Below are 14,156 nucleotides of genomic sequence, written 5' to 3'. Positions count from 1 at the left end.
TTGTAACAGGAGAACAGATTGGCTCCAGATTCTTTTCCCACACTCACCAAACAGATAGGTCTCTTCTCACCCTTTTTGAGAGAGAGAGCATCCAAGAGTCCTTCCATGTGGAAACATGAGTGTGAAATAAATGCTTCACGGGTTATAAATTTTACCTTATTGAATACTCACAGCAATTCTGGATGGCAAAATTCAATTTTATAAATAAAGGAACAACGAACCAGAAAGTTAAGTACCACCCATGGTCATCAGATAGCTAGGAGGTTATAGCAGTGGGAATCCAACCTGAGGCTCCTTCCCTACATCCTACTTTGACCATTCCAACCATTGGGGAGCTCATACTATACAGGTGACATTTACCGGACATAAAAAGGCATCAAATCATGATAGCTTCCATGTGTCAGGCTCTGTGATGACTATTTTAACCCCTACAACAACACTTTCTCACCCAATAGAGAAGGAAACTGGAGCTCTAAGCATCTTACTGATGTGACTAAGAATTGGATTTGAATCCAAGTGTTTTCTGTTTCCAAACCCAACTGCAGCCCTACTGACTTTATTGAATCCCTAACTCTCACACTTTTTTAAATGCAAAGATTAAAGCTTAGAGAAGAAAAGCAACTTGTCCAAAGTTGTACTACTAAAGCCAGAACTAGAGCCTATACATTCTGGCCCTTTACATCCTGACAACACTAAATAGTGTACAGCCTTGGCCATCAGTACAGAGGAGTATGGAGGAGGGACAGCTTGCTGAGGGCTGACAGGTAAAGGAGGATTTGCAGAAGGAGATGGTCCATAACTGAAGGGGTAGATTTCCGTATACTTGGAGAAGTTTATTGTGTGTCTGATGTAGAGGATGGGACCTGGTTGTCTTTTACATGGCAGGGGAAAGGGGGTATGGATGAGATTCTCGTGTTTGCTCTCTGCATGGGCTACAAGAAGACTTATAAATTTCCTGCCAGTGTGGCAAAGGGTTGCTCCTGTGAGTCAGGTTATGCGGGGCTCCCTCCGCTCACAATACTGCCAGTATACAGTCTGAAAAGTGGTTGTGTTGGTCACCAGAAGGGAATAGGCAAATACCAGAGAAAATGTGAGAACAGAGCTTTTCTCCTTTTGAAGATGCTAGAACTTTCTGAGATGCAAATTTTACTCTAAAAGTAAGAATTCATTTTGGGAAACCGTTAGTAGTTGATTGCTTCCCAATTTCTCACACTGAACCTGAAGGCTGTAACTCATGCAGTAAGAGAGAACCCTATTAGGCCACTTGTGGGAAGTGGGGGAGTTAGAATAGAAGTGATGAGGAAACAAGTCAGAGGGCTTGGTTTTGGTTTTGCTTGTGCCAGTTATGCTGTGTGATCGTAGGCAAACCAAATTTCTGGGTCTCATTTCCTCACCTACAGAGTGGGCCTGATTCCCAAGGCATGATTTCCAGGTACTACTGCAGTATATTTCCGCCATAAGCTGTTAAAATACATTGAGAATCTAAAAAAAATCCAACCTAGTGTGTTTTTTTAAAGAGTATTTTTTCAGAGCAAAATTGAGCCAAAAGTACAGAGAGTTAGTTTTCATATAACCCCTGTCCCCACACATGCATAACCTCCCCCATTGTCAATATCCCTCACCAAAAGGATACAATTATTATGGTCAATGAACTTATATTGACATTATAATCATATTTACATTAGGGTTCACTCTTGATGCTGTACATTCTATGAGTTTGGACAAATGTATAATGACGTATATCTATCATTATTGGTAGATATACCCAAACCTCTGGCAACTAGTGATTTTTTTGCTGTCTCTATAGTTTTGCCTATTCTAGAATGTCAAATAGTTGGAATCAAATAGTATGTAGCTTTTCAGATTGGCTTTCTTCACTTAGTAGTATGCATTTAAGATTTCTCCGTGTCTTTTTATGGCTTGATAACTCATTGTTAGCACTGAATAATATTCCATTATCTGGATGTATCACAGTTTATATATCCATTCACCTACTGAAGGACACCTTGGTTGCTTTCAAGATTGGCAATTATTTATAAAGGTACTATAAACATCTGTGTTTAGGTTTTTGTGTGAACATAAATTTTCAACTCCTTTGGGTAAATACCAAGGAGTGTGATTATTGGATTGTCTGGTAAGAATATGGTTTATTTTGTAAGAAACCACCAAACGGTCTTCCAAAGTGGCTATGCCATTTTTCATTCTCACCAGCAATTAATGAGACTTCCTGTTGCTCCAGGCTTCACCAGCATTTGGTGTTGTCATTGTTCTGATTCCGGCCATTCTAATAAGTGTGTAGTGGTATCTTAGCTTTAATTTGCATTTCCCAATGGCATACGATATGGAGCATGTCTTCACATATTTATTTGCCATCTGTATATCGTCTTTGGTGAGGGGTCTGTTAAGGTCTTTGGCCCACTTTTTAATTGGGTTGTTTTTTTATTGTTGAGTTTTAAGAGTTCTTTGTATGTTTTGGATAACAGTTCTTTATCAGATGTGTCTTTTGCAAATATTTTTCCACAGTCTGTGGCTTTTCTTCTCATTCTCTTGACAGTGTCTTTTGCAGAGCAGACGTTTTTAATTTTAATGAAGTTCAGCTTATCAATTATTTCTTTCATAGATTGTGCCTTTGGGATTGTATCTGAAAAGTCATTGTACCTTATAAAGGTCATTTAGATTTTCCACTGTGTTCTAGGATTTTGTAATTTTGTGTTTTACATTTAAGTCTGTGATCCATTTTGAGTTTATTCTTGTGAAGGGTATAATGTCTGCATCTAGATTCATTCATTTGCAGGCAGATATTCAGTCGTTTCAGCATCATTTGTTGAACCTAGCATTTTTTTTCTAACTGAAAATATTAGATCCAGACTTTTCTTTATTCAACTGCAAAATAAAAGCATTGCCTTAGCAAAATTAAATAAAATAAAAAGGATTGATAATAATACCTACCCTAAATGATTGTGAGTTAATGTTTGTGTAAATATCTTGCAAAGTATAAAATATAATGCATATATTGCTGCTGCTGTTATCTTTAGTATTACTCAGCTCCTGCCCTCAGGTAGTTCCCAGTCAAATAGTATTATGTTTATGTTCAGGTATTTTTTTTAAAAAGAAGAAGTGAGAAGCAGAGTGGTATGGCTAGAAAGAATCTCAAAAGCCAGAAACTCTGGGGCAGAGTACTGCCTCTGTATCTTACCAGCTATGTGACCTGGGCCAAGTCACTTGACCTCTCTGAGCCTCAGATTACCCAACTGTGAAATGAAGGGGTTGGACTTTTGGGCATTATTAATTTAGTGAGAAAATACATCCAAGTTTCCTAAGTATAATGAATAAAATGTCAAGATGATTGGCTTTCCTTTTCTAACATAGACAGTCAGGCCATACTTCTTATCTGAGAATACCTCCCCTCCCCGAAGGAGTCCCAAAGGGTGAGTTTCTCTGTTGATTTAGAAAGTCAATAATTCAGTAAAGTCCCAAGTAAATGGCAGAACACAAGCTCAGATTGGGTTTTTGTATTCGTATTTTATAAACATTTCAAGAGTTTTTTCCTGACCCCCCGACCTTTTGCCATTCTTAAAGTGAAGATCTTATATCAGAAGTTTCGTCAGAAACAACCTCAGGGTTGTCTCATCCACCTTCTTTTTCTGTATGGATCTGACTCTCAGCAACATATCTGGCAGAATAGTCTCATGACTAAAGCGTGTGGTTTCCAAAGCTGGATTGACTAGAGTTATATTCTGGCTCTGACCTTAATAGCTTTGAGACCTCGGGCAGATTACTTAATCTGCTTCATGGCTCAGTTTCCTCATCTGTAAAGTGGGAATAATTATGCCTACCTCAGATAACCTACCTCAGAGGATTATTATGAAAATTAAATTATTTTAAAAATGTAAAGTGCTTGGAATATGCCTGGTGTAAAGTAAATGCTCAATAAATGTTAGCCATTATTATTATTATTATCATCACCATCTTCTTCAAACAAGCCTCTATTTGGATGCTTCTAGGAACACTAGAGAGTACTCTCACATCTACCCTCACTACCTCTTTTTCTCCAAAGTAGTCTGTTCGCATGTTGGCCAGAAGCATTCTGGTTGTCTTGAGCTTTGGAGTCAGCAGACTTGAGTTTGAAACCTTAGTCTATCTGCAACCTTGGGCAAGATAACCCATGGTATCTTCAACGCAGAGTGGCAAATAATAATACTTATTTCACTTGGAGTTTTGAGGACTAGTTAATGCACTTAACATGGTTCCAGCAACATGGTAGGCATTTAATAAACGATAGTTGTTGCTATGATATAATGACGATGAAGAACAAGAAGAAAATAAAGAATAGGAGGTGGGGGGAGGTAAAAGAAAAAGAAGCAATAGTAGCCACACCAGCAGGTGCTTCTCTGTTAAAAAGTTCTGGCCAGCTGAGTTCTGCTGCTTTGTGATTTTACCTCACCAATCCCAGCTCTACACACTGGAGCTGCACAGAACATCTGTTCTGTCCACTTGTCAGTCCTTCACATATTCAAAGAGGACTGACACAGCCCCTCCCGGTCCCTATAGCTGCACCACTACCACTTCTCAGTGCCCTCTCTCCAGGAAGACAGCTCCCACTTTTTAGCGGTTTCTCAGAGAACATGATTTTTAGGCTCCTCCCTACCAGGAGGTTCCTCCTGACATGCTCCATGTCCTTCCTGAATGGGGCCCAGGGCACTGTAGGGTGGTTTCACTGTATGGCCACTGTCTTGCTGGGCAGACACATGGTATCCTACATCCCCTTAGGTTCCCTACAGTTTCTTTGTCCACGTCAGGCAATTGAGAATAGAAACAGAACAATTTAATTGTTCACTTTGAAATTCCCGTCTGAAATGACCTTTAGAGAAAAAAAAAATTGCTTACTATCTGAGGCACCAGAGGGAACAGCCCCAACATAGACATGTTTGCTGAGAAACAGTCCATTGATGGCACAGCCCCACTGAAGCTACAGAAGAGGGGTATCTAGATATTAAGAGAAAAAGGAACACTTCTGCTGGGCATTGAGATAGAAATAAGAAAGGCAGCCTGGTGCAGACCTGGACTCCAGGAGGCTTTAGGGCTAGACCTCCAACTTTGAGGTTAAACAGACCAGGGCGCCTACCCAAGGCAGCATTCCAGCCAGTAATGGCTACCACCAACCGAGCACTTACTAGCTCGGACCCAGAGGCTTCACCCACGTTATTTCATTTAACCATCACCACAATCTATAAAGGAGAAACTGTGATTATTCCCATCCTACAGGTGGGAAGACTGAGGCTCTCTGGTTGTATAATATCTTCAAAGTCATATAGGTAATGACAGAGCTGGGATTTGAATCAAAGGTTGCATCACTCTTTTTAACCATTACACTGTATAGCGAGACCCTTACTATCTATGTGGCCCTAAATAAGTGGTAGTTACTTTGAGCCTCAATTTTGTCATCTCCATCTACCCTCATAGTTGTTCTAAGGATTAAAAGGAATAATATATTTAAAGTGCCTGGCATATAACAGATGTTCAAGAAATTTTAGTTTCTTCCTCCTCATGTCCCAGCTCTCCCACTTAAAGTAACAGGGGAAATCACTTAACTTTTGTTGGACAGTTTTCTCGTGGAGAAGCTGGGCGTGTGTTCTGAACTTCTAACCTTGCATGCTGACAATTCAGGCAGGGTTCAATTTCGGCCTGAGGTTCCAGCCTCTCAGCCTCTTTTGCTTCCTATCGTATCTTTACGCCAGTATATACAGCTCTGGCACTATTATGATTATGGTTTCTCCCAGCAAACATATTTACAAACCACAAATAACAAAGTAGAAGATGCCGGAAGAGCTCTGGCATGTTAATTAAGAACAATAGCGGAAGCAGCTGGGCAGAAAATGCCAATGAGTCAGAAGCAGAGGCAACATAGCTCTGTTTGTTGACAGAAGCCAACGCAGTGTTGTACGTTAATTGGGGAAGTGGGTAAACATTTGCCAGCAGCTTGCCCCCCAGTGCATTGGAAGACAGACAGCAGGCTGGGCCCTCCCCACCGCCTTGCCTGCCCATCTGCCCAGAGCCCAAGAGATACCAGTAGAGCAGCTTTCTCTGGGTTCCTCATAAGTGGAGAGGATTCTGCAGGCAGATATGTCTCCTTAATGACCCTCCTGGGCATACCAAGTTTCCATCTGGATACAGTGGAAGATAGTGTTCCTCCTTTAGCTCACCAGCCTGCCTGTGACATGCGGCTCCCCAAGGGCCTCTTCCAGGTCAGCTAGAAGACAGCAGCGCCATCTCATTAGGTGTGGCTTGAGTTGAGCAGAGAATGAGATTGCCTACCTCAGGTGCTGCAGTCTGTGCCCAAGGGCCGAGAGCTCCTGTATCTGACAGAGCACACTGCTCAGTCTCCCATCACACACACTCAAAGCTACCCCCATTTATCTGCATGTTCATCCACCCTTACAGTTGCTCACACACACACACAGCAGCCATCATTGAGTACCTGCTCTGTGCTAATTATATGTTTTTCTCATTTAATCCTCACATCAGTCCTACAAGATTGACACTAACTCCAAAGCTGCAAAGCTAATAGCCAGCACAGCTGTGATTTAAACCAAAATTTCTCTGGTCCCAAAGCCCACTGTTCTTTCCACTAAACCAGTATTTCCCAATGTTTTTAAATTCATGATACTTTTTGTTAAACAGGAAATTTTGTTTCTTTCAACTCTTGGATTCAGAAAACACCAACATCGTGTCCCTACCCCCGGCCTAAGAGGTCATAAACCTAATTTAGGATCCCTGTATGATTAGCATATTCCAACTGAGCCAAGAAGATTTTGTCCAGCTTTATTCTCTGTAGTTCATATTATAAAATAATGTTTTTTTATTTCTAAAACATGAGGTCATGCCATGACAATGACTCATTTTTTCAAAGTAAATATTCACGACCCTCTCCCAACAAGGAGATTGTGATGTGCCTCCCTAGGGAGTCTCCCCTCGGCAAAAGAGATACTCACCTTTGGGCATGGTGGAGTGGGAGTTCTACAGTTTATCACAGATAGGTTTAACAGGAAGGTGAGCCCCAAAGGCTTAGTTCTTACCCCATCAAGCAAAAAGGCCTTCCCTGCTCTCAGGAGGTAACCAAGTAGCAGTCCCCAGGAATGCCAGTCAGTTGTTTAATCTTCACCCTTTCCTAAGGGCCTCCTGTTCTGTTGGCCAAGCTGAGCTGTACAAGAGGCAAGGAACCTCCTCCTGCCCAAGAAGAGGTCTCGTCTCCTGAACCTATGGCCAAGGTCAAATGCTACTTCTTCCACTTAACTATGAGACTCGACCTCTCTGAGAGCCCTGGTTTCCTCCCTTATAAAATGGGAATAACAACACCTACATGACAAGGTTATTCTGAGGATCAAATAAGGTAACAGCTGGGAAAACTCTCCTGCCAGTGTATGGTAGGCTCAAAATCAGTGTACATGGAGAGGGTCTGATTGTCATGTGGTGACAGTGCTTCTTCCAGTCTTTTGAATATATGCTTTCTCTCTTTTTAGATAACCCAGCTGGACCCAAATAAATCCTTATTGGAGGTAAAGTTGTTCCCTCAAGAAACCCTTTTCCTTGAAGCAAAAGAGTAAACACGGCCCAGCGGTGGAACCAGCCATTCCTTGACAAGCCAGAGGCCTGCATCAGGAGAAGGGCTCTTTGCCAACACACCTACACGCTCGTCTCACTCAATTCAATGTCACACTTCTGCCTCTTGCAAGATTGCTGGGGAAAAACAAGTAATAATAAACATAGCTACTTAAAATGTCCCATCCACGAGTATATGTTCCCAACCCTTATTATAGAGAATTACAACTCTGCCACCCACCCTTATCCCTTCACCTAGCCCTCCTTCAATGACTAATGCACTGTTAAGTGTGAGTGATCACAAAATAGGACTTTTACCTCTCCAATGCCCATCTTCTCCCCTACAATGTCTAGGATAGTTTTCTGTCTGTCCTAAGACACCAGGATGCTGTGTATTTGATATGTCACATTGAGCCAGGGCTCATATACCTCTGCCTTTTTATTTTCATAACTGGATTTCTACTTTGTCACCTAATTTTAAGAGGCAGGAGGAAAAAAAGTCAAATGGGACTTCTTGGCATGGAGATTAAACGTCGTAGGAGGAAAAAAAGCATATCATTTTTGTTGGTACTTTCTTACCTCTTTTACTAAGATGTAAGGTTGTGTTTGAGGACTGCATTTGACATATATGCAAGCTATTTAGTTACTGCTGCTGCCTTGGGTCTCCAGGTTCCATCTAGGACAGGGGTCCCCAACCCTGGGCCATGGACCAGTACCGTGGCCTGTTAGGAGCCAAGCCTCACAGCAGGAGGTGAGCGGTGGACAAGCAAAGCTTCATCTGTATTTGCAGCCGCTCCCCAGCACTAACATCACCGCCTCAGCTTCACCTAGATCAACAGTCATTAGGTTCTCATAGGAGCACTGGTCCCTGGTGCCAAAAAGGTTGGGGACCGCTGCTCTAGGAGGTATTTGCTGTTCCACTGCAGCATGAGAAACTGTTTAAATGCACTATGTAAATGCTGAGATAGTGTGAAGAGGACCAGAACCAGGACTTCAGTATCCGGCCTGGCTGCAGGAAGCTGCTGTTAGGTTTACATTTGGGCAGTTGGAACCTCATGGGTACTAGTTCCCAGGCTGCTGGTCCTTCAGTGTACACTGAACACAATTCTCTCCTGCTTTTCTCTCCCTCTTATTCACTAATTTGGACCTTGTTACTTGGTGTTTTAAACCCCTTGTCTATGGCCAAAATCTGATCAGCTGCCCCTTGACCTCTGAGCCCAGCTGTGATAAGGAATTTGCTCCACTGTTTCATCCTTTTAATGTTTTAATATTAGATATTGGACTTCCATCTCAAATGAAAGGGATCTCATTCTGAAAATTCTCATTTCATATATTTAAGAGAGCAAACGTGGGGACTCAGCTCAGAAGACATGTGTCGCCTGAACCCACACGTAATAATTTTGAGATGATTAGTAAATGTGGATTTTTGTTAATCTATGGATTTAGAGTTTGGAGTTTAGTTCATGGAAGCACTATTTATACCTTCACTGACAATGATTTCAGTCTTGGAATGTTTCTCCATATCTATTTTTGTTTCATCTATTGTCCCTATCCTAGGGGTTGAGATCCTGATTCAACATTTTGTACTTGTCCAAAAGAGAGTCTAAGTGCTGGGTTTTTTTTCCCCGGCCCAAATCAGGGGGTTCTCAGAAGACTAATTGAAGCCTGAGATATGCCTGGTCATTTTCCCTCTGCCCAGAAGTAGGTGTTGGCCAGGAAAATTCCATCTGTGTCTTTTCTCTGATACTCCAACCAGGGATCTCCCCTGAACACTCTCTTAGAAGAAACTAATCCTGTGTCTGCCTAGTTGCAGGCCTTCTCTGGCCCCAGAGGTCTCTCCAGGGAGTCTGGGAGGAAGAGACCCACTGCAGGGGAGTTCAACCTGAGGACTTCCTCCCCAGCCCCACTCCTACCTTCTTAACCTAGTGACCCCACAACACAGTCATTTCCAATGCTATAGATGCACTAGGGCACCAGCTCTTCTTTTTCCAGGTAGACCTTGTTCTGTAGCTGCCATAGAGAAGCTACAGCCCTGAACTCAGGCCATACTCAGGAAGAGCAGCAAGGGTGTGGGTGGGGGTTGGAGGGGTGAGACTCTGAATTCACTTTCATGTTTAACCTGTTGCATCTGATTTGGGTTTGACTTCATCATATTGTTCTCCCCTATCCACTTCTGTATTCCAATAATATAGACTACTCTGAAACCGATTTCATAAAAGTTATTAAATGGTACTTGAATGTGTATGGAGTTTACACATCCTTTTTCAACCCTGCTTTGGAAGGTTCTCCTTGCTCAGTCCTATGAAATCCTTTTCTACAGGCCCCATTGCTAGGAAAGGCCTCAGCTCATTCTCACTGTTCACTCATGTCGCTCTGGTCTACCAAGCTCCAGAATATGAGACCACAGCAGTTTTATGCCTTTTCTTACAAACAACATTAAAATGACTTGCATGAAGTTAGGCTCTATGAAAAACATTAGATGACTTGCGATCACCGCAGAAACAGCAATGTCCTTTGCAGTTCTTCTTCCTATACTCAGAGTTCCTTGGGCTTTACAGCCCAGCCTCCAGACACAGTAAGTCAACCAGCTTATGTGCTCAGTGTTCTTAGGCCCAGCAGTTTAGAGTAAAGTTCCAGGGCTCCTTGTCGTCCCCACCCCCATTCGTTTGCTCCTTTGGGTTTCTTAGAGTATCAGTCGTTTGTTTGGAGCATTAGTTAGAAGGTTTAAGGAAGTATTGCCAGTTTCCCACTGCCTCTCAGAAGGTGCAATTTGGGGGAGGTTTCTGGTTTGTGATGTTGCATGCTCTGGCACTACTGGTTCTATGGGACTGACAGGTGTTCTTCTCTGAAACGTAGGCATGCAAAGTCTGAGTTGGGTGAGAGCATCTTTTATGGAATCTTTTTTAATGTAGAAGAATACGATTTAGGTCTTTATAAATTTTACTTGATGACATTACAAACATAAAATAAGTTTGCAGTTGCATTAAGATGCTACTCCCAAAGATAGACCCACTGACCCAAGTGTGCTAGTCCATGGGGTGGGTTTTAAAGATGCTGCAGAGCTTTAGCAGATCTCCCCGAAAGCATGGAGGTTATTCATTTGGATGTGGGAAAGGGTCTTAGTTGTCTTTATGAGCAGCATCACTGATCGACACACTTCCACCAGCCCCTCAGCCACCCAGTCCTAGTTCCCACAGGTGGCTGTGATATGGAATCCTAAGTTCAGTTCAGGAGTAACTCAAATAGCCATTGCACTTTACAGTTTACATGACATTTTGACATTCATTATCTCATTTGATCCTTTATAAAATTCTAGGAGAGAGACTATACACACACATGCACACACACACACACACACACACACACACACTCTCTCTCTCTCTCTCTAGAGACTTTAGTGTCTTCCAGCTTGAACCTTGGTTCCGCCACTTCATAGCTGTGTGACCTTTAGGTGAGTAACCTCTCTAAACCTCAGTGTCCTGATAACTTTCAGATAGCACTTTGCTGTTCACCACACTCATCATCATAGCCCGCTGAAGTGAGGGAAGCAGGGCAGAGATGATCATACCGTTTTTGCAAATAGGGCTCAGAGGGTACTGGCTTGCCTAATTGTCGCACAGAATGTTAGCAGAAGAGTCAGGACTCAAGCCCTGGGCTTTGATTTTCAGGTCCACAGCTGAAAGGTTTAAGAACCTCTAAATTTCATGTCCAAGAATGGATCTTGGAATCCCCTATAATTGTGTACAAAAAGTTAAATGTATACTTTTCTGGAAGGGAAATCGGTATTGATTACATTCTTCATGGGCTCCATTGATGCCAGAAAATTAAGAACTAATATTTACATCATGCAGACAACATCAGACTATTGGGGAAGTCGAATCTGTCCATTCTTTTTTTTATCAAGCCATATTTTTATCTAAAAGAGCTGCAACCCCTGCCTCCCCCCGACCAAAGAGAGTGAGATGCAGCAACTAGGCTTTCTTGCCTTGAATCTCCCTCTACATTTAGTAATTCTCCGTTGTCTCAAGTAATCTGCTTGAAAGATGACCTCTAATAACCCCGTCTGGTCAGACAGCTCCTCCCTGCTGTATTTTGAAAGTTTGGTCTGAAAGGAAACACCAATAAAAGAGACTTGCTCTCCAGTCTTCAGTGTATTAACTCTTAATTTGTACACTATTCGTTGTGGTTCTCGGTTTTGAGAGGCGATATAATGTGTGGTTAAGAGAATAGCCCCTGGAGCCATGTTGCGTAGGTCCAAGCCTCTCCACTTCCTAGTAGTGTGACCCTGGGAAGTCATTTCACCTTCCTGTGCATCAGCTTTTTTGCTGTAAAATGAAGATAATAATAGCACCTGGTTGATAATGTTGTAAAGATTAAATGAATTAAAAGTTAATAATGAACATGTAAAACAGATAGAACACCTATAACCTGTTCTACAAACTCATAGAATTAAAACAGGAAAGGAGAGTGGGTGATGACAGCAGTGAGGAGTGGCAGTTTATGGGAAAAGACACAGAAAATGTAAAAAGCAGACATAAAAAGTCCAGGAACACTGCTCTAGGGCCCTTGGGGGAAGGTCAAGATAGCCCTACATAGTGTCACTGTTACTGGTGTCCATAAGGATAAGTCTGGGGCATCATAGGAAGGAAGGAGGAGGAGGAAGACTAACTTGCTGAGCACTTAGGATGATCATTACATGCATGACCTCATATAACCCACAACAACCCTGCAGGGTGGATGATCTTGACACCATTCTGAAGAAGCAACAGGTTCGAAGAGGTGAAGTGGCTTGCCTGAGCTCCACAGCGAATAAAGAACAGAACAGTTTGGGACCCAGGCCTGACTCCAAAGCCCCTGCTGTGTTTACAACAAGGCAGTGCCACCTTCAAAGAAAGTATGACATGTTACCAAGGCACTGCAAATAATAATTACAGTAATATAACATTTTTTAAATGTTGGTGGATGCAAAAAGGGGTAAAGCCACATTTGTTTATAGAAAACTCAACTCTACAAGATGACTCATTTCCCAGTGTATAAGGAGCCAGAATTTAAGCAATGTCTTTTATTTTCGGGCACATGCAGTGATTTAAGAAGGGTTCTGTAGCGTCTATCTCTTTGACATCTCCAAAATTCCATTCCTTGCTCCTTCTTCTGTTATCCCACTAACATGTCTTCAGACCTTTATTGTCTCAGATTATAAAACCAAATCCTAATCACCCTCCAGTCCCTTCTCTTCTAGACCAGTCTCCACACAGCTGCCAGAAAAAGCTTTCTAAAGCACATGCTTCACCATGCCACACCCCTACTTTGATCTCTTTAAAGGCTTCCTGTTGCCCTTCCAATAAGATCTAAACTTGGCTTAGATGTAAAACCCCTGTCATCTGGCTCCTACTTCCCTCCCCAGCTGTATCTCCAGCCATGCCCTCCACACCTCGCATCCTAAGCTGCCTAAAGTTTCCTGAAGAAAGCATTAGCTTTCTCTCACCTCTGGCCAAACACCTGTTCCCTCTGCCCTGAGTGCTCTTCCGTCACAACTAGACTCCTACCACCCATCCATCCTTCCCTTTCAGTTTAGATTTTACTTCCTCCAAGAAAGTTTCCCCGATCATTGCCACACTCTCCACACACCCTCCAGCTCAGGTGTCTGTCCTGTGAATTTTGAACCCTTCTCACAGCACTGGGTCACTCCAAACTCTAACTCTTGGTTCACATGATCTTCCCCGCCCCCACCCCCATCCACCAGACTGTGAGCCCTCAGAAGAGTCTGACTCACTTCATATCCTCAAGGCCTAGCAAAATGACTGGTACATAGTAAGCACACAGTAACTTGGGCATAATTAACTGAATTTAAACATATCCATGTGCTGATAAGCTGGTCACTTCCATCTATAACATCCATCTTATTCAGGAACATTGTGAGGGCAGAGACCAGATCATAATTATCTGTTTATTTCCAGAGCCAGCCCAGGGTCTGGCACATTGCAGTCATGCACCCAATGGTTACTGAAGCCGTTAGTTAATTGGAGCTGGAGCAAAACCAGCTGGAGCTGCTGAGAAGATAAAGGAATTGGCGTTGAGTACTAGGTGAGTGCTGTATAACGCTAAGGGTTTAGGCATTCTGTCCTCTCACATCATCCTCAGAATTATTCTGCGAGGTCACTACTATGAGTGTCCTTATTTTACAACTAGGAAAGCTGAGAGTTCAGAGAAATTATGTCACTGTCCCAGAGAGACACAGCTAGTAGGTAGAAAAGCTGAGCTTCTACTCTGGAACTGAGCCCAGAGCTCGTGCCTGCTCAGTTTTCCCTTCCTGAGCCGCTTCAGTAGCTGTAACTTCCAACCCACAGATGACAGAGCATAGTAAAAATTCTCACACCCTCCTCCCCTTGCCTTCCAAGACGCTGCACTTCTCTAGTTTTCCTCCCACCTCTCTGAATGGTCCCCCTGTCTCCTCTGCAGAGTTATTCTGCTCTGCTTGTCTTTAAAATGTCAGCAGCCCCCGAGATCCTTTCTCTGCCCTCTGCTCTTCTCAGCCTCCCCTTAGATAAGAGACAATT

General features: G+C 42.7%; 1 protein-coding gene across 2 annotated transcripts in view; it reads left to right on the top strand.

The window, feature by feature from the left end:
- The window catches only part of FAF1 (Fas associated factor 1), a 354,641-nt gene extending 344,800 nt beyond the window's left edge, over nt 1-9,841 (top strand). Inside the window, exon 19 of one of the 2 annotated variants that reach the window (XM_039885738.1) lies at nt 7,521-9,841. In XM_039885738.1, the coding sequence (XP_039741672.1) occupies nt 7,521-7,604 (84 nt within the window). In that variant the 3' untranslated portion in view covers nt 7,605-9,841. The remainder of the gene's footprint in view (nt 1-7,520) is intronic. The other variant, XM_039885744.1, reaches the window with a different exon arrangement.
- Nucleotides 9,842-14,156: the final 4,315 nt, after the last annotated feature.

Source organism: Pteropus medius, unplaced genomic scaffold, assembly GCF_902729225.1.
Source record: "Pteropus medius unplaced genomic scaffold, Ma_sr-lr_union100, whole genome shotgun sequence".
Taxonomy (NCBI): domain Eukaryota; kingdom Metazoa; phylum Chordata; class Mammalia; order Chiroptera; family Pteropodidae; genus Pteropus; species Pteropus medius.
This window is presented reverse-complemented; position numbering and strand designations above follow the sequence as displayed.